This window comes from Desmodus rotundus, chromosome 1 (genome assembly GCF_022682495.2).
Source record: "Desmodus rotundus isolate HL8 chromosome 1, HLdesRot8A.1, whole genome shotgun sequence".
Classification (NCBI taxonomy): Eukaryota; Metazoa; Chordata; class Mammalia; order Chiroptera; family Phyllostomidae; genus Desmodus; species Desmodus rotundus.
This window is the reverse complement of record NC_071387.1, coordinates 29,187,340-29,208,242: the sequence shown is the minus strand read 5'-3', so window position 1 is coordinate 29,208,242 and position 20,903 is coordinate 29,187,340. Positions and strand designations below refer to the sequence as shown.

General features: G+C 49.7%; 1 protein-coding gene across 3 annotated transcripts in view; it reads left to right on the top strand.

The window, feature by feature from the left end:
• TMOD1 (tropomodulin 1) overlaps positions 1-20,903 on the top strand; it is a 74,979-nt gene that overhangs the window by 48,506 nt on the left and 5,570 nt on the right. For all 3 annotated transcript variants that reach the window (XM_024560236.3, XM_024560235.3, XM_045195230.3), the window contains exons 6-9: positions 293-423; positions 2,109-2,216; positions 7,269-7,412; positions 18,187-18,331. In XM_024560236.3, coding sequence (XP_024416004.1) covers positions 293-423; positions 2,109-2,216; positions 7,269-7,412; positions 18,187-18,331 — 528 coding nt within the window. The remainder of the gene's footprint in view (positions 1-292; positions 424-2,108; positions 2,217-7,268; positions 7,413-18,186; positions 18,332-20,903) is intronic.

The window sequence follows — 20,903 nt, the reverse complement described above, 5'->3', positions numbered from 1 at the left end:
AATCACTACCCCCCCACACACCGAAGGCTCACCTATTTCTTTCCCATCCAGGCTTCCTTTCATCCTCAAAAGAGCCCCTGTTCACAGGCTACAAGATGAGGATGTCAAGGTGCAGAGAGTTTAAGGAAGTCCCCTAGTTCGTGCAGGGCATCGCAGCCAGAGTCCAAGCAGGGCCGCTCCCTCTCCACTGTCCCTGAACTCCGCCACTTCTTCCTTCCAGAGTGTGCTTGGGTTGAGAGAACGGGATCCCGCATTTCTGTGAGCCACCTCCCTTTTTTGTGGGTCACTCTAGGTGTGATTAAACCAACACAATACAAACCTGTGCCCGACGAAGAGCCCAATTCGACAGACGTGGAGGAAACGCTAGAGCGGATAAAGAGAAACGACCCCAAACTCGAAGAGGTTAACCTCAACAACATCCGGGTAAGCCCCTGTCGCCCCTCACATCACCAGAGAGCCATGCCACCTGCTGCAGACAGCCAGGCTTCGCCACACAGAGATGGCAGGGGCCTCTCTGGGCTCCGGGTGCTTCTGCATCAGGAATAGGGGCACAGTCTTTCCGAGGGGACGACAGCGTAAACAAGTACATCCCGCGGCCCTGGTTTCTTTCAGAGGTCTGACAGCAGGCCCAGATGCTTACCCCCAGCCAACCCAGCTTCAACTCGGGAAACTCGCCATGTTACTCAAAACACAGAGCTCCTTGAGATAAAATTGTGAGTCACACACACACGGCTGCTCAGCATCTCAAGGCTAGAAAAGCCCAGTGCCTGCCAGGCTTATGGGTAACCCACACCCTGGCAGGGCCACCCCTGAACCACCACAGTTGCTGAATCACATATTCAGCCTCATTCTGAAGCCCTGGGGGAGAGCTGTCGGCCCAAACATCTGAAGATGTATTCTAAGATGCCAGCCATATCTCTCTGGACACTTCCTGTGTGACCACCCAGGGCAGAGGAGGGACAGATGGACAGGCAGTCCTATGCTGGACGGGCGGCAGGAGGAATTCAGAAGCAGCCCAGCCTCCCGCCCACCTGCTCAGCCCGGAGGCCAGTGGGATTAGTTCCGGGAGGGGGTGGAAGTAACACCAGCAGCAGGCCCCTCACTCCCTGGCTCCTCTTTCCCTTCTTCTCCACTTTCTCTTAAGTGACTGCCAGCCCCACAACACAATCAGATTGGAAACCCGCGTCTGCAGTGTTCTCCGCCACCTGGCCTCCTGTGCTCTGTTCCCATGGGGAGCTAAAGTGATGCTATGAAATGAGAGATCCATTAAAACACAGCCAGCGTCCCTCTCGGGGGCCTCCATTGTCCACCGTGTGCCCAGAGGGAGACACCGGCACCATTCAGAACTGAGCACCCTGGCAGTGGGTGCCGGCGTGGAGGGCATGGGGCTGTGGGGCCTCAACCACGGCTTGCCCTCTCCAGGCCTCAGTTTCCCCTCTGTACCTTAGGCAATTGGACTAGATCAGTATATTTTATCTGAAGAATCAAAAAATAAGTGCCAGTGCCCAGACACCCCCATCCCAAGATTCTGATTCAGTGGGTCTGGCGCAGGCCCGAGCATCAGCATTTTGGAAAAGTTGCCCAGGGACCTCTTCTGTGCTGCAGGGCTTAGCCCCTCAGGGACAGATGTCTCTTAAAGGTCATCGAGTACAACTCCCCCCGCCCAACACACCTCTGTTTTCCAGAAACAGGCCCAGGGAAGGGAAGAGACCTCCCCGGAGACACAGAGCAGAGCAGAAACGTGGCCACTTTCTGGGGCAGAGGTGAAGCTCCTGCCCGCCCCCACAGCCCCAGGCCCCAGTTCTTGGCACAACACTTCTCTGCATCTGCGGCCTTGACTTTGCCTCCTCTCTGGCCTCTGAGTGTGCAAGGAGGGAGTTGTGAGTCTCATCTGAAATTTCAGGGAGGATTTTCTCGATCTGCCTACCAGAAAGTTCTCCCCAAATCCCAGCCATTTGGAGCAAAGCCGAAATCCCTTGTCCATGTTGCTTTTCGGTCAGAGACTTGGTACAATTCAGGCTGCCTGTGTGAGCACGTTAGCCCCCATCCTTCTTCCCACCCTGCCCCTGGGAAGGGCTGCCGGTCACTGCCTGCCGTTCTCTCTGCAGAATATCCCCATACCCACCCTCAAGGCATACGCAGAAGCCCTGAAAGACAACTCGTATGTGAAGAAGTTCAGCATCGTGGGGACGCGCAGCAATGACCCCGTGGCATTTGTACGTACCTTTCTGTTCTGCTGTATCGGTGGTGGGGGGTGGCATATAAACAGAAGGGTTGGTGCTGTGGCCTCCAGACCGGCCATATCCCACTGATGAAGAACCTTGTGCGGTGGGTGAAAGGCACTGGGCTAGAGCCAGGACAGGGTGTAAACAGGTTGGTTGTTACCAGGCACCGTCTGTACATCATCCCAGTTAACCTCCACAGCCACCCCGATCCCAGAAGTGCAGGTCTGCCCACTTTGCAGATGAAGAGCCTGGGATGCAGGGAGCTCAGGGCACTTGCTTTGCCCAAAGTTGCAGAGCGAGTAGGAGGTGAAGCTGAGGTTTAAGTGCAAGTCACGTGGACCCTGTAGCCAGCTCTCTGTGCATTCAGCATGTCGTGTTTGGACAAGGCTTGTCCCACACTGGGCCTCAGTTCCTCCATATCTGAAAGCATTGTCTTCATCAGCAGGTCCTGATGACCAATTTCATTTGTTTTTTATTCGTGTCTTTAAAATACTGCTGTTCAAATTAAACTGTACTTCACATAAGGTAGCCATCAATTCTTTTTTTCCTTTTTAAATATTTAACACAAATGTTTTCAGAGTCTCTCTGTGTCCAGCGGTGAATTAGGCTCTGGGAATACAACTGCACCCAAGTCAGTCATAGCTCCCACTTGCATGGATTCACGGTCCATTTGGCCACGTGGACAACTAAAGATAACAGTGTAGTGTGATCGCTACACACTAACAGTGAGGAAAAGGTGCAGGACTTGCTTACCAGGGGTGGTCATCAACAGCTTGGTGGCACTCGGTTTGTCAATACGCACAAAGTAACTTCCTGGGATTTTGACTGGGATGGCATTGAACCTGTAGATCCAGTTGGGAAGGACTGACATCTTGACAATATTGCATCTTTTTATCCATGGACACAAACTATCTCTCCATTTATTTAGTTCTTTGATTTTGTTCATCGGAGTTTTGTAGTGTTTCTCATATAGATGTTATACATATTTTGTTAGCTTTATACCTAAGTATTTCGTTTTGGGAGTGGTGATGTAAATAGTATTGTGTTTTTTATTTCAAATTCCAGTTGTCTGTTGCTGGTATAAAAGAAAGTGATTGGCTTTTGTATATTAACCTGGTATCCTGCAACCTTCTTATAATCACTTAGTAGTTCTAGGGGGGCTTTTGGGGATCAGTTCTTTCAGGTCTGCTCCATAAACAATTATGTCATCTACAAACAAATGTAGTTTCATTTCTTCCTTCCCATTCTGTATATCTTCTATTTCCTTTTCTTGTCTTATTGCATCAGCTATATGTTGAAGAGGAGTGGTGAGAAGGGACATCCTTGCCTTGTACCTGATATTAGTAGTAAAGTTTCACGTTTCTCACCATTAAGTATGATGTCAACTGTAGGGGTTTTGTAGATATTCTTTACCAAGATGATGAAGTTTTCCTCGATGCCTAGTTCATGGAGTTGTCAATCATGAATGTGTGTTGGATGTCATCAAAAGCTTTTCCTACATCTATTGATATGATCACGTGCTTTTTATTTGGTTTCCTGTTAGTGTGATAGATTATATTAATTGATTTTCTAATGTTGAACCAGCCTAACATACCTGGGATAAATCCCATTTGGTCATGGTGTATAATTGTTTTTGTACGTTGTTGGATTTGCCATTTTTAGAGGATTTTTGCATCTATATTCATGAGAGATATTGGTCTGTCATTTTCTTGTAATGTTTTTGTCTGCTTTTGAGTTAAGATAATGCTGACTTCAAAGAATGAGTGAGGAAGTATTCCCTCCACTTCTGTCTTCTGAAAGAGAATTGGTATCATTTCTTCCTAAAGTATTTGGTAGAATTCACCAGTGAACCCATCCGGGCCTAGTACTTTTGGTTTTGGAAGGCTATTAACTATTGATTCAATTTCTTTAAGAGATAAAGAGCTATTCAAATAGTCTATGTCTTCTTACATAAAGTTTGGAAAATTGTCTTTCAACCAGTTGGTCCATTTCATAAAGATGTGAGTTGTTTATAATATTCCTTTATTATCTTTTTAATTTCCATGGGATCTGTAGTGGTATTCTTTTTTCATTTCTGATATTAGTAATTTGTGTCCTCTATTCTTTTTCTAAGCCTGGCTCAAGGCTTGTGGATTTTATTGGACTTTTCAAAACAACAGCTTTTGGCTTCATTGATTTTCTCTGTTGATCTCCTGTTTTCAATTTCATTGATTTCTTCTCTAGTTCTTATTGTTTATTTTCTTCTACTTACTTTGGATTTAATTTGCTCTTCTTTTTCCATTTCCTTAAGATGGAAACTTATATTATTGTTTTTAGATTTTTCTTATTTTCTAATATATGCATTCCCTGTCATAATTTCCCTCTAAGCCAGGGGTGTTGAACTCATTTTCACCGGGGGCCACATCAGCTTCGCGGTTGCCTTCAAAGGGCCGAAATAATTTTAGGACTGTATAAATGTAATTACTCCTTAACAGTTAAGGAGTTGCAATTACATTCGGCCCTTTGAAGGCAACCACGAGGCTGACGTGTCCCCCGGTGAAAATGAGTTTGACACCCCGGCTCTAGGCTCTACTTTTGCTGCATCCCCCACATTTTCATAAATTATGTTTTCATTTTTATTTCATTCAAAATACCTTTCAATTTCTCTTGTGATTTCTTCTTTGACCCATATGTTATTTAGAAATGTGTTGTTTAATCTCCACATATCTTCAGATTTTCCAGTTATCTTTCTGCTAGTGACTGCTAGTTTAATTCCAGAGTCTGAGAGTAGGCATTGTGTGACTTCTGGTTTTGTAAATTTATGAAGGTGTGTTTCATGACGCAGAATGTGGTCGATCTTGATGACTACTCCATGTGATCTCGCCAAATGTATGTTCTGCTGTTGCTGGGGGAAGTGGTCTATGGATGTCACTTGCATCCAGGTGCTTCGTGGTGCTGTTGGATTCAGGTGTATCCTTAATGATCTTCAACTTGCTGGATCTGTCCATTTCTGATAGAGGGATGTTGAAATCTCTAACTCTAGTAGTAGATTCACCTATTTCTCATTGCCATTCTATTAGTTTTCCTCACGTAGTTTGATGCTCTGTCGTTAGAAGCACATACAAAAAGGATTGTTATATCTTCTTGGAGAATTGATCGCTTTACCATTATGTAATGCCCTTCTTTATCCCTGATAACTTTCCTTGCTTGGAAGTCTATTTAGTAGCAACCAGTTCTTCTTGAGTTTTGAAAATAGGTAGGACAGTTTCCTCTGATATATTTGAAATGATAGGAATGGCTTAGAGTCTCTCATTGCTCCTGGAGAGATGACCTCTGACCTCAGGAGCTCTCCAGTGGGTCCTGAGTTCACCCATGGATGTGGCTGGCAAACCACATGCCCAGTACACTGCTGTGTCGTGCATCAGAAACCAAGCATGTCCATGCTGGCCTTCAGCTCAGCTCCACAAATGTTTATGGCACATTGACCCTGTGCCCGGCCAGCAGCTGATGTCAGCCCGTTCACACCAGTATGCCCATTGTCGAATGTTGAAATGCTCTGGGCAGGCTGGTAAATAAGGATGCCGGAGCTCTGCGTGCACCCCCACTGCCTGCCCCAGCTCCTCTCCTGCCCACCCCACCCCCAGTTCCTCCACTCTGCTCCAGCAAACAGAGTTGACACCGGATATGACAGAGCCTCTCAGTCCTGTTCAGCCACCAGCATGTCTACTTAGATCGGCCTGGTGGACTTGCCTACTGCTTGTTAAATATTTTGATTATCACGCTCAGGCGGGCCTTCCCTGGGGAGCAAGAAGTTTGCTGTGGAGAGAACACAGACTGGGTCCCTCCCCTCGGGAGGGTACAGCTACTCAGGGTCACAAATAAAGCTGACCTGCCATCCTGGGGGTACACAGCAAGGCCAGCTGAGGAGGGAGTGGTGGCATCAGTCAGGAAGGCTTCCTGCGAGGGGAACCTTCTGTAGGGTTTCGGCAAGCAGGGATGGTGGGGGAGCGTTCCTGGCTCAGACAAGAGGGCCCCAGATTGTACGTCCTGGTCTGTCAGCTGCCGGTGTCTCCTTTCCTCCATGACACACTGTTTCCACCAACTGCTAATTACTGCATTTGCTTCAGAGGCTCTGATTGCCATCTACACCCCCTGGCTGAATTCCACACAAACGTGAAGGGGACTACCTGAGCTCCTGTCCTCCCACTTGCCCTGGTCACTTGCCCAGGGGGTGGTTTCCCAGGCCTCCCTCTCCGCTCTCTGCTGCTCTAACCAAGAGAATGACACCATGGAATTCCAACAGGGAAAGAGGAGAGACAAGAGAGAATATTTAGGGAGGTCAGGGCTCCACTAGTCACATAGTGAACAGTGACTGAGGACCTACTATGTGCTGAACACTGTGGGCGTCATGCAATGAATAAGGTGCATTTTCTGCCCACCCAGGGTAGATAGTCTAAGGGCACAGACATCTGTATAAAAAGCAATCCAAACTGGGGAGTACAAGTTCCATGAGGGAGGCCATGGAGAAATTCTATGAGGTTCACGAAGACAGGCCACAGCTCTCTGGGAGCGTCAGCAAAGGCTCTCAGAGAAAGGGGCATTGAGGATGGCCTTGAAGGACAGGTAGGGTTTGGGTGGGCAAAGCAGACAGGAAAGGGCATTCCAGGTGGCAGGGGCAGGGTGAGCAAAGGCTAAGCGATGGGAGGCACTGGGCAGGCACGGGGAACTGGGAGGAGCCCCACCACAAGGGAGCAGTGAAAGTTGAGGCTGAATGGGAGAGCAGAACCTGCTCCCAGCAGAGGCTTTGGATGCAGGCCAAGGATCATGGGATAACCTGGTAGGGCTTCAGGAGCCGTGGCAAGTTGGAGGGGAGGACAGACACAGAGCTATGATTGGCGAAGGAGGTTGAGGGGACCATCTTGCTTGTTCCTGGCTCAAACAGCACAGGTGTACAAAAGACTCTTGCTCCCAGACAGCTTCCCTCAGTATTTTAGGTTTTACTCAAGGCTCCAGGCTTGCTCAGGGTGACCCATAGATACCCTCGCTTTTCTCCTGTGGTTCAAGGCCCTTGCTGAGATGCTCAAGGAGAACAAGGTATTGAAGACACTGAACGTGGAGTCCAACTTCATTTCCGGAGCTGGGATCCTGCGCCTGGTGGAAGCCCTTCCGCACAACACTTCTCTGGTGGAACTGAAAATCGATAACCAGGTAAGATGAGCAAGGCCTCCGAGTGCCCTTTACTTCGTGACACTGGCCGTTCTGCACATGTCTGCATACTGCTGGATGGAGTGGATGCTGCTGATTATAAAAGTTCCAGGGCCCAGCTTCGAGGCGCCTCCACCATGCGCACCTTCCTCTTCATTCCCACCAAGTGTTCTTGCAGGTTTTGCTTGTGTGCCCCTAGTGACGGGGAGTTCACTCCTTACCTGTCTAGTATTAGTGAGACTATCCTTTCTTATATCCAGTGGAAATTAGCTCCCTGTAAGTCCTGTTTGTTGGGTTTAATTCTGTTCTGTGCTGCACGCAGGACGCATCTGTTGCACAGATCTTATAAACCACTGGAATCTTCCTTACCAGGCTAAACACCCCCATTTTCTTCCATTACTGCCCCACCCCGGGCACACACACAATGGGTTTTTGTGTCTGCTTATCATGGGGGTTATTCTCTGGGCAAATCCTAATTTGTCTTTATCCTTATGGGGTTATCATTGCTTTATAACTTCTGTGACTCAGTCATGTATTTTCAGGGAAACTCTTTTAGTTCTGACTTTTTAAAACAATGCCAGTAACAATGCCTTGCATGTAAGATATCTTGTACGTTACATGCGTCCAGGGTCTGTCGTGGGCTGGGCTCTGTGCCATGTCCCTGACACACGCTGTCTCTGATTTTCCGGACGGCCCTGCAGGATGCGGGTGTTACCTCTCCCTGTCTGCAGAGGAGCAAACAGCTCAGAGAGGCGAGGAGAAGCTCTTGCTGGGCCTCCACGTTCGCACTGTAGGGGGCATGATTTGAATCCAGATCTCTCTGACTCCGAATCCCACACCCTTTTCATTATACCACATTGTTTCCAATGTTGAAATGCCTTCTTCTTTATGGTGTGTGGATAAGGAATTTATTTTTTCCTACATGAAAATTTTGCTGAATGGTCATATAAATACGTGCATAGGAAAAAGATTGGAAGGAAATAGAACAATTGTAAGTAGCAGTTATCCCTGAATGAAATAGTTATCTTTATTGTAAAATATTACAAGCATACAGAAAAGTGCATAAGACTTAAATGAACAGTTTAACAAATCATACTGGGCTTGTAACCCCTGTCCAGGTCAGGAACCAAAACATTACCAGCTTCCAGAAGACTTCTGTGGTCCCTTGTCCATCACAACCCCTTCACAGCCCTTCACAGCTTGCCCCCTACTTACTTTCATGCCTCCTCGTCTTTGCTCTTGCTTTTCCCTCCTGCTGCCCCTACCACTTCTCCGCCCCAGGGAACTCCTCCTCTTCCTCTGGATTCAACTGAAGCGGGTCTGAGCCCCAGGGGTGTTCTGGGGCCAGCCTGGACCAGCTTGCAAAGACCCAGCTGCCCACATCTCTTCCCAGCTCCCCTTCAGGGATTGCACATTGGTCCCTTGAAATGGCCCGTACTGGGAATATTCACACTGTGGAAATTGGCCCCCCAGAGCGAGTTAGGAGCTCCCTCCCGCGTTCTCCTGGACCCTTGGCCAGCCTGTGAGATTCTCAGGAGCCGGTGCTGGGTCTGAGTCACCTCCGTGTCTCCATGCCAAGCTCAGAGCTCGGCCCCACAGTGGTGCTGGGTACGCAGGGCTGCCCCATAGTGCGAGCTGTTCACTGCGCAGTGAGGTGGCAGGGGTCGGTGTCCAACATTCCACTCCTTAAGACTCGGTATGGAGCTTCGTGCAGCAGGCAGGGCACTTGTTCATATGAAAAGGCCACATGAGCCTGCAGCCGCCCTGTCGTGTGAATTTGCTGCTCTCGACCCCTCGCATCTCTCAGCTGTCAGTGGCCTTGCTGCTGCTGCCTTGCCCATCCCCAGCCCCTCCCCACCCCCACTTTGGCCACAGCTGACCCTGCTTTATTGGAGGCAGGAGGGGCACAGCCCATGGAACAAAGGCATATGGCAGGCGTGGCAGCTGCTCTGGGCCAGGCCCTGGGATTGGCTGGTCATGTGACTTCAAGCCTGGCTGTGCAGGGAGTTGGGGCCTACCCAGTGTGCGCTGAAACCTAAGCGCTGCCCACCTTCCTTCTCACTACTCTGCTCCCAGGGCCCAGAGATGGAGCCAACACGGATATCACCCTCACCCTGCCTGAACCCCAGGTGCAAGGGTGATTGCTTCCCTGAGCCACAGTACCTCGCTTATAAAGGGGGCTAATAAGAATCCCCACTTCTGAGGAGATGGCAGATGTAAATGAGGCAGTCGTTAACCTCTGTAATTACTCCAAAAGTCCTCTCAGGAGTTTGCATATCATTCTGAGTTAATTTCCTGAGCAGGTACCATGAGCCCATTGTATCATTTAAGGCTCACACAGACTGTAACTCAGTATTACAACCCGTCCTAGTACTGCAGCTGCAGGCTGTGTGACCTGCCCATGGTCATACAGTAAGTCAGTGGCAAAATCAAGATTCGAACCCAAGTCTGTGTGACTCCAAATTCCGTGAGCTCTGCCTCTCCGGGCTCTTGAATCCTACTGCAGTTTCATGGGGACTGCACTTGGCCTTTCTCAGCTGTCCCTTTCCCTTGGTGTGAGGCCAGAGCATTCCCACCACTTACTCCCGCACCCTGGGAGCCTCTTTTTTTGGTTCATCTCAGCATTTGGTCAGTGTCAGCTGCACCCCAGAGCTGTGCTGGGCTCCAACTCTGCCCTCCAGGGATTCTGTGCTGCATAGGAAGACACGCAAGTGCAGGAATGATCCTCCAGCAAGCCACAGACAGCGGGCCCTAAGGTCCACTGGTATGAGCAGTGTCAGTCAGGAACAGGCATCAGGGAGGACTTCCTGGAGGAGGTAGAGTTTGAGATAAACCGGTAGGGTGGACAGTATCTCAGAGGATGAAATAGAGGCCATAGCATCTCAGGTTCTGGGAACCACACAAACAAAGAGAAGGAAGAGAGGACCCCATCCAAACATGACTAATGGTACCACCAGAGGAAGGCCAGAAATGGAGCTGGGAGTCTAAGAGGCTCTGGAGAGGCAGGTTGGGGGAAGATGGGTTGTGGACTGCCCCATGCACCAATCAGAGTTGTGCTCTGGGAACATGGTTCCCTGCTGGGGGAGGGCTGGGAGCAGGGAGAGGGCCTCGGGGCCTAGGAGACCACACAGAATACCATGACCTCCTAGATGAGGGGCCTGTGGGGAAGTGCTCCTGTGTGCCTGGAGCCTGAGACAGAATGGGGTCTGCCAGGGCAGGAGGAGGAGGGCAGGGAGGAGGCCAGTCTCAGGGAGGGGGCTCTGCCACCCAGGCTCTGGGAAGGCCATCTGTGCCTCTCACAGTGTGTCTGAGGAGGCCTGGGCAGGGCGACAGGCTCTCATCCGGTGCCTCATCCCATAGGCTCTTGTGGAGTGTGACCCAAAGGAGGTGGTGAGTGGCATTTGATTTATTTCTCATTCTTGGTTAGACACCCAGGTCTTCAGAGGCTGCAGCTTTCTGCTCCGCCCTGGTGCCTGTAACCTGTGTCAGTGAGACTCTGTTCTCCTTTTTCCTTATATGGCCAAAGAAAGGGACTTGGGGCATTCTACCCGGTGACATGGGGCCTCCCAGGCTGGCTCCCGACAGTTTTGGGAACCGGGACTCTGAGGCTCTTTGCTTACTCAGCCAGTCTTTCTTTATCTCCAAGCACGGCTCCTTTGGTGCCTGAAGCTGCCCTGAGACCGCAGAGAGGGTGGAAGGGGGCATGGGGCCCTGACCCAGAGCTGAGGGCACTGAGAACAGTCCGGCCCTCCTTTTACAGTGGGGGAAACTGAGGGTCAGAGAAGGGCTGAGACTTGCCCAAAGGCATAGATGAAGTGTCAGAGCTGGGTGTGAGCTAAGAGGTCCTGCCTCTCAGACAAGCTGCTTGGAGTCCAGTCCTGTGGATGGGAGAGGCCCGCTCAGCCCCCAGGACACAGACTCTGCAGGTGGGGCTTCCACAGGCCCTGCCCATCCCAAGCAGGTTGTGTCCAAACAGTGGTTCTCCCGGCCTCTCAATTCACCCGCCTCACTCCCAACAGAGCTCCCTCCAGCAGGCCCTTCAACGGACCCTCGGGCCACAAGTCACCCCCCCTGCCCCTCTGAACAGACAATGACCGAAAACCTGACCCCCTCCACAAATGAAGATACGCACAAGGTCTGGGGGGAGTGGCTGGATGTTTCACTCCAGTGTGACAGAGAGGATGCGCTTAATATTTCTTTTTTAAAGCTAAAGGAAGTGGATTTTGTTTTCTCGTTTTTTTCAGATTGGATTATTTTCCTAATTAAAGTAAGTTTAGAAAGAACACAAAAGCCACACTGCAATAGGGTCCCGAACGTTTTCACACAGGGCAACCCCCCGTCAGTCTTACATCGTGCACTTACGTCCGCTGGCCAACTCTGTTGTAAGTGAGGCCGGATGTGCTTTTGGGATTGCCAGACACAAGGAAAACCCTCTTGAAAACCAAAAGAGCAAGACTTCCTGGCCAACTGTGTTCTCTATTTTGTTCCTTATACATTTACCTCCTACGCAGCAGCTCTCGGTCTGGGCATCATTTTGCATCTGTACTTTCATTGTGAATCGAGGTGATTCAGCCTGGAGCTGTTGACCTCAGGGAGAGGACAGGCTTGTGTCACTGTCCCTTCCACTACGTGCAGCTGGTGCTTTTTTACTGACCTCACCTCTCAGGGGAAAAATAGATAAATTCAGCGGAAATGAGGGAACAACAACATGACATAGAGAAAACCCTTTTCCTGCGCAGATCGGAATGAATCAGAATAAAGATCTGTGACAACAACCACCTTGCACCACGTCAGACTCCCACCGCGCTCTGTTCTGAAAAACCAGAACGAGAGACGAGAGACGGGCTGACCCAAGGATGGCCTGTCTTCAAATCTCCAACGCTGGAAGCTGAACAGGGATCAAGTCCCAGCTAAGCCCCAGTTCTGTTCTTGCTGTGCAACTGGGGAAGGTCACTTAATGTGCCCATGCATCAGTTTCCTCATCTGTGAAATGTCAATAATACTGACACTCAACCTAATAGGGTAGCAACAGGATTTAATATGTTGATCCCTTAATCAATACCGGGCATGTGGTATTCTCTCAGTCAGAGGGAGATGAGATTCCTATTGTTTGTTAGACCCAGTTGGTGGTAGACCCGTGGGGTGGGATGGGGTGGGGAGGACTGACCTCTGAGAGATTCTAGCTCTTGCAAGGAGCAACTTTTTACCTCCTTTCTTTCCTCCTTATTCCCTCCCCTTCTTTCTTACTTATGTTTACTTTTTTAGTGAAGTGTAGCTTCCATGTAGCAAAGCGAGTATGTCTTAAGAGGACAGCTGAGCAGGTTTACACATTCACATGTACACCTGTAGAATCCCCACCAAGGTCAAGACCTAGACTGTTTCCGGCACCCCAGCCTCCCCCAGTCAACGCCATCCAGGTGCGATCGTGTCCTGCTCTCTGTCGCCGTAGATGAGGTGTGCCTGTTCTTGAACTCCAGGTGAACGAATCACATGCGCGTGTGCTTTCATGTCTGGCTTTTTTCCCTCAACATCACATGTGAGTGTACCAATTACCCATAGCTGTGTAACCAATTACCCTCCTCCCGCCAAATTTAGCAGCTGCAAAGAGCAATCAACATGCTTTAGCTCACAGCATCTGAGGCTCACAAATCCAGGAGCAGCTGGGCAGGATGGTTCTGGCCCAGGGTCTCTGATGAGATGGCCATCCAGATGCAGGCTGAGGCCTGGGCGGGGCTGGAGGGACTGCTTCCAAGGTGGCCCCCTCCAGGCTGTGAGTAGGAGGCCTCAGCTCCTTGCCAGGTGGGCCTCTCCTTGGGGCTGTCTCCGTGTCCTTGCTCTGTGGAGGCCACTTCTCCCAGAGCGAGTGGCCTGAGCCAGAGGAAAAAGAAAACCACGAATGCCTTTTATGAACTGACCCTGGGAGTTGGACCGCCACCCCTGCCATCGTCCTTCTGTCAGAAGCGCAACTCCAGGGGAGCAGAATCAGACTCCGCGTTTGAAAGGGGAAATATCAAAGAATGTGCAGACATATTTTTAAATCACTGGAGTAAGAATGGTCTATGTTATTTTCTGTTGCTATTGTTTGGCCAGAAAGACCTTTCCAAGCAGCAGAGCTACCCAAGGGTGCTTCCGAGGGCGATGCGCCCAGATCCCTGGGGGATGTGTAAGCAGAACAGAGCAATGTGGCAGCTGTGATGTGGAGGGAATTTAATATCAGCCAGGGTTTGAGACTTTGGAGTTGGACTAGAAAACTCCCAGGGTGCCTTTCTGTATTATTGTCAAGAGTTCCCAGTTGCCTGTGTCTTCTGGACCACCAGGAAAAGGCAACGATTGGCCCCATCAGATGGGCAAAGTGAGCTTCTTCCTGGCAAGGCTGCCTCTGGCTAGAAAGGGGGTCTCAGAGCCACCAGCCACAGGTCACAGCTCCGCACCACCCGAGTCGTTGGTTGGTCGTTTTGTTAAATAGAGAATCTGATCATCTTCTCATTGTAAAGGTGTGAGGGCCCGACAGCTGTCACGCACCATGGAAGGGCAGGTCAGCATTCGTATCCTTTTGAAAGACATTCACAATTTTAATTCAAAACACGCCCACCTTTTAACTGAGCGATTCCATACGTCCACCTCCACCCTAAAGAATACCTCCCCCCTGCAAAGATCCCTGGGGCGTCACTTGTCACAAGAAGATGGGGAAGCAAAGTGAATCGTTGTCTACGCCAGGGCGTCCCTGAAGCAGCTCAAAGGAATGAGCTAGTTTCCTGTGAGCTCGCTTGGACAGAGCCCCAGAAAATATTAAATGGAAAAGGCAAGTTGTAGAACAAAAAGCGTATTTTGAATTTTAAAGCTGTATATTTCCATTATACACTTCACACAAAGGAGAACGTTTGTAGGAACCCAGCCCATTGGCCGTGGTGGTTACTTTGTGGAAGACAGGGGTAGGGGATGGGGCACAAATGGTGAAGAGAGACTCATTTTGCGTGATCTGCTTTAGTGTCATTTGAATTTTTAATAATAAGATTATATTTGTTCACAAGTGGTTTATTTAATTCTTAAGCAAATCTGAAAGGAGACCAGAGTAATTCCCCACCCCCCAACTCCCTGGCTCTGCAGCCAGAGACCAATGTTGCCAGTCCAGGCACAACCAGCCCCCAGTCTCTCTCTCCCCGAGGGGCTTCCAATTGCCTTTCACCCACTGCTGAGGTCCTCTACTGATATTTTTGTGCCATCCAAGCGAGCTATTCATAGACGCACAGAATGCAGGCCCCAGAACCCAGAAAGGTCACAGGGCCTAAGCTTTCCTCATTTGTGATGCCAGCTGAGGCCCTCTTACCACCCACAGCCTGCCCTTTACTTGCACACTTCCAGGGATGGGCGGCCTACTACCGTAGCAGGCGTTTCTGCCCGAGTGCAGACATTGCTGATGGTTTGATTGCAGTCCTGTGTGTGTAGCCAAACTCCATCTGCCTCCTCCCATCAGCTGCCCTCTGAGCTCCCCTGGAGGCCCCGAGTGAGGTGGGAAGTAGCTCAGACTCTGAAGCAGATGGCCCGTGTTCAAATCCTGGTCTACACCTGACGAACTCTGTGATTCGGGGGAAGTTTCTTACTCCCTCTGTTCTTCATGCTCCTCGTCTGTACGATGAAAGGTGCGATAACAGTACACGTGCCCTGGGCTCATAGTGAGGGGAAGGTGAGTCAGCGCATGCAAGGTGCTTGTGACACTGCCTGGCATACAGTAATCGCTAAAGAATGAGTATTTGAAAACTGAGTAAGAGATCAGAGTTTTACTCCTACCCTCATCCCGCGGGCTCTTCTCCCACCAGTGCGATGAGTGAGGCCTCCTGGTCTCAGAGTCCCTGGGGGAAGGAGGGCCCGAGAACGAAGCAAGGGCAAAGCTCATTAAGATGTAGACACTTTCTCTGTTTCACTGCTTCCTGCAAAAGTAGTGGTTTTGGCCCAATATCAGCATGCCAGCAAGAGTAGCCACATGTATCTAAGAGTCCTGTACCCTGTCACACACCCCCAGACATACCTGCGTGTGTCTCAGGGACAGTAGATGCTAGTTTGGGAGTGTGAGCCTATAGGATCCTCCGAAGTCTTTCCAGTTCCAGGCCTAGGTTGGGCTTGGGCTCTGTTGTTAAGCAAAAAGAGCACAGTCCAGCTTCCCTCTATACATGAGTTCAGTTCACTCATCTCTAAGACGGAGGTGCGAGTCCGGCCTGCCCAGCCCACCTCCCCAGCCTGTAGGGAGGTTGAATGGGGGCAGTTTGCATCGGGGTGCTTTGTACTCTGGACTGAGCCACGTGCAGGGTCGGCTTTGCAGAAGCAGCCCTGGCAGCGCCCCCTCCAGTCAGGGAGGACCTATGCTTTGAGATTAGCCCATTCTGAGTTCTAGCAGAGCAAGTGACCTCAGTGACTAAGAGTAGAACTTAAAAAGTCCTTATCACAAGAAAAATTTTTGTAACTGTGGATGGCGACAGATGTTAACTAGACTTATTGTGGTAATCATTTCACAACGTATACAAATGTCAAATCATTATGTTGTACGTTTAAAACTCGTATAGTGTTTTATGTCAATTTTATCTCAACTTAAAGAGCCACATGTGGCTAATGGCTACTGTACTGAACGGCCGGGGCTTGTCGGAGATATGGAGGCAGGTGACTCAAATAAGACAGATGCACCAGGCCAGGGGGCGAGAGGGACATTCAGTGTGCCACTTGAGCATGGAGTGGGAAAAGATCTTCTCCAGGGATAAGGATCAGGAAGGGCCTCCTTGGAGAGGGGCATTGGTGATGGGTAGGAAAGCACCAGGGGTACGTTAGCAGGCGGGCCTAAGAGGGTCAGGGCATCATCCCATGTGGAGGGAGGAGGCACGTGTTTAGAAGTAGACCTATGCCGGCACCAGGCACCATGTACCAGAGCCCCGGGGAAACAGGCTGAGTGAGCACTGAGCGAGGGAAGGAAGACGAGGACTAAACCATGCCAGGCCTCGGGTGCCAGGCTGGGCAGGCGGTGAGGCTTATCCTGTTGGGTTATTAAAGGGAATGAACTGAGATCCTCCAAAGTGGGCACAAGGCTTTGGAAACATAGTAAGCTCTCAATACTAAGTGGCAGTTACCGGCAGAGGGGAGACGTTGGAGGGGATTTATGCTTCTTTAGATCACCTTGGGAATACTGCCGCCTTAGCCATAATAAATCTTCTGATCCGTGAGTCTGAATGTTTGTACATTTATTTACATCTTCTTTAATGTTTTATGCTACTTGCAATTTTCAGTATACAAGCCTTTACTTCTTTTATTAAATCTACTCTTAAGTATTTTTTACATTATTATAAATGGAGTTATTTCTATAACTTCATTTTTGGAGTGTTTATTACTAGTGTACAGAAATACAGCTGATTCAGGGATATTGGTCCTTTATACCCTGCGATCTTGCTGATCTCGTTTCCTGGCTCCAGTAGTTTTTTGTGGATTCCTTAGGATTTTCTGTTTACAATATTGTGTCATCTGCAAATACAAACCATTGTGCTTCCTCCTTTCCAACATGAATGCCTTTTATTTCTTTTTCTTGCTTCACTGACCCAGTTAGGACCCCCCAGCCAGTGAAAGTGAACATGTTGTCTTGCTCCTGCTGTGATCGGGGAAGTCTCTAACCGTGAAATCCGATGTTGCTTTCTCTGCCTTTTCAAACCTCTTTAAAATTATGTTTATTTTGATCTTATTATACAGGGGTGGGCAAAAGTAGGTTTACAGTTGTGAATATGCAAAACAGAGTTTATTCTTGTATTATTATTTATTTATTATTGTATTACTTACTCGTATTACAACATTAAACCTATTTTTGCACCCCCCCCACCCCTGTACATGGCAACAGAAAAACACTACAATAAAGCATCAAGAAGACAGAACTCCCCAAACCCCACCACCACTAATAAACATCCAGGCCTTGTCAATGTATATATACGTGTACGAAGAATAAAGATACTTCTACCTAAATATGGCTTTTATTCCTCTACTTAGTGTGGCTCACGGTCCCCTTCCCAGGCCAGTGACCGTGTTCTGTTGCAAAGCTGAACTGTCGTTTATGTGAGCGACTCCCTCTTGGTGGATGTTAAGTTGCTTCCCTTTTATCCGCACTGTCTTAAACGAGACCCGTGCACATCCTCACATCCTTTCCGCCCTGTGTATTGCCAGGCTTTTCCTTTCTTGTTTTTAATCTTTGTCAGGTGATCACTACAGATTTGGGGGTAGGGACATAACAGGCTATAGGACGCTAACTCTGGCATTCCCAACTCCCTGTGTGACCCTGGGCAAATCCTCTTCCCTCGCTGGGCCTCCATTTCTTCATTTGTAAGTTGCAGATGAGTCTGAGTGACTGATCTGCAGACCTGGCTGTACCTTGAGATCACCTGGGAGTTGTAAAACCACAGACACCTGAGCCTCTCTCCCAGCGATGATGATTTAATTAGCATAAGGAATAGCCTGGGGAGCAGGAGTTTTATTTCTCCTCAGACTAGGTGATGTGAAGGCCATCCCTGCTCAGACCTAGGGCGGCTGCAGTGGGCCAGTGGAAAAGTCTATCCTTGGTGTCCAGTGGCCCTGGGTTTGAACCCCAGCTCATTTCCTCCTGGCTGTGTGACCTTTCACCTTCTCCAGACTTTCATTTCCTGCTCTTGGAGGGGGAGGGGTTAAAATCCCACACTCTCAGGGTTCCTGCTGGGTAGGAAAGGTCGAGGTCCTGCACAAATGGAATGGTGTGACCGTTGTTCTTTCTTGACCAAAGAGCCAGCCCCTGGGCAACAAGGTGGAAATGGAGATCGTGAGCATGCTGGAAAAAAACACGACGCTTCTGAAGTTCGGCTACCACTTCACCCAGCAGGGGCCCCGGCTGCGGGCGTCCAATGCCATGATGAACAACAACGACCTTGGTGAGTGGAACTGAGCCCCCTGCCCACCTGCCTGTCATCTTTCCACCTGTCCTGGGGGGGATGGAAGGGAAATTTTCACTACCTTCTCCAGGGAGTCCTTCTGGTGAGCCTGCTCCCGACTTCCCCATGGGTTACGTTTGTGTTCTGTGTTTGGGCCTTGCCTCCTCCCTCGGCAGTAAGCACCTGTCTCCAGGAGCTGAGGCTGGGCCCTCTGCTCATTTCTGCGCAAAGCTCAGCTCAGCCCAGCCCAGGGTGGGCCCAGAGGGCACCCTCAGCACGTCAGCTGAGTGAGGCAGAAGGAGGTTCACCAGGAGTCTCCTCTTCCGAACACCCTTCTCTGAACTCAAGAATTCTGCCCAGGTCACAGTGTGTCTGTAGCCCCGGTCCCAAAGCCCCCAGCCAGCACTATTACCCAAAGCCCAAGCCTAGGAGGCTTCTCTTTGCTTTTAAGGTAAAAGTTGAAAGTGTTGACTCCATAGAAAACAGGTTACACTCATTGAATCTCAGTTAAAGGCATAGTTGGTCTTTTCTAAAAAAGAAAATGAAAGAAAAGGTCACAGTTTTTCTTGTGAGCACGCACCCAGGCGGCATCGAAGTCAGTGGAGCGAAAAGTGAGATCAGTCACCAAGTTTTCTGGATGCCGGTTGTTCTAACGCTCTGTGTGTGGTTAGTTAGTATGCGTGTTCCTGCTGGCTGCTGAAAGAACTTGGCATAGTGTCCAAAAGGAGTGTGTCTGATGAGGCTACAGGAAAAGAAGAGAGAGAAAAAAAAAACCAAGAAAAGGAGTAAGTCTAATATGTTAACATAATTATTATACTTAGCCATGAGTTTGCTCGAGCCAAGGCAGGCAGAAGACAAACCAAGTTACATTATTCTTATTACAGATGAGAAGGAAGCATGATGAGGAAGGAAGCAAGCAAGCAAGCAAGCAAGCTAGCTACTTTCTGGGATTGAATTATGAAATAACGTTCTTTTCTAAAGGATAATGTTTTCAGTGAGTTTGTCATCAAATTCAAACTTGCTTTACACAAGGCTTTGTTGTTTGTTTCGTTCCTAACATTCAGTAAAATACAAAGAGCCTAAAGCACACGGTGATGGATCGGAGGCAAGGTCAGTGCCTGGGAGGCAGGCCTGGGAGACGGGAGGTGAGGCATGGGTGTGCGCCTGTGCGTGCGAGGCAGGTGCTCATGGAGCCTCTGCCTGGGTCACCTCACGGCCACACTCACTTCAGACTGAGTTAGTCAGTTGAACACACATCTGTCACAGTCCTGTTCGGCACTGGGTGTTCAGGATACAGGTTCTCGCTCTTGAGGATATCACAGCCCAGAGGCTATTCAGTCATTACTCAACTCTCGGGGCTACCTTTTTCTAGGGCTGCAGGTGTAGGAAAGTCCATAAAACAGACAAACAGAAATACGCCCAGTGTCCTGGTTTATCTGCAGTGCCCTGATGTGAAATAAATAAGAACTAACACTAGTCACTGGGAATCACGATTGTTACGCCACAGCAGGGGTGGTGGCTGCCCTGAACTGGTGAGGTGGCCCTCAGTCCAAACTCCGCTGGCCCGGCTCTGCCCTGGCCGCAGAACGAGTACTTAAAAGCCTTCAGTTCTAGTGGGCTATGCAGCAGGCTTGCATCTCCCCCCAGCTTAGATTAAGCTTCCTGTGTGCCCCTGGGGGCCTCTCTCAAGGCTATTCAGCTTTGGTCTCCCAGTAGCAAGACGGTGTGGAGGTCTTTTTTTCTGGGGACAGAAGATTCCAGATGACTAGAGATCAGGGGTGCTGAGAGAGAGAGAGAGGGGGAGGGGGAGGGAGGGAGGAAACACCAAAATCAGCTGGCGGTTTAGTGAGATGGCCCTGGAGGACTCTCCCAGTCCTGAGGGTCTGTGACTCCAAAATCCAGGCCCAACTCCTGTCCCCAGGGATGTCCTGAGGTTACCGCAGGACCTGAGCTGGATGTGACCTCAAGCCCCTCCCTGCAGTTCCCTCAGAGAAAGTGAAGCCTGGGAGGGACTGCCCTCCTGGGTGGTGGCCCAGTGGAGTCCCACCAGTGGTTAGCTACAGCGAGTCCTTTGGAACATCTTGCGTGTGCCCAGGAGTGTGCTCAGTGACATAGGTGACATATGGGGTAACAGAAAGGCCAGTTCCCTGACGCAAGAATCTTTACACCTTTTACGGGAGAAAAGACAAAGATGTGCCTAAAATTTCAAGAACGCCTGGAAACAGTATCCAGATAAAGGGAGGAAATGATTTACAAGGACAAAGGCCACTTAAACAAAGCATCCCAGCTGGTGGGGGTCCTCAGATAGTTTTGAAAGAAGAGCTAAGCGGTGGGGAGTTCCAGAGGCATTCCTGATGGGGACCAGCATGGCAAAGGCGGAGTGCTAGGATCCAGGACGCAGGACAGGAGATGCAGAAAGATCTAAAGGGACTGAGGCGTGGTTATGGGGAGTTAGACCTAGAATGAGAAATAGGAACTCAAAGAGAGGGGAGGTAGGGAATTTCAAGCAGAGGGAACAGCATTTTAAGCAGAGGGAACAGCACGGGCAAAGGCAGGATGATTGACAGGTTTA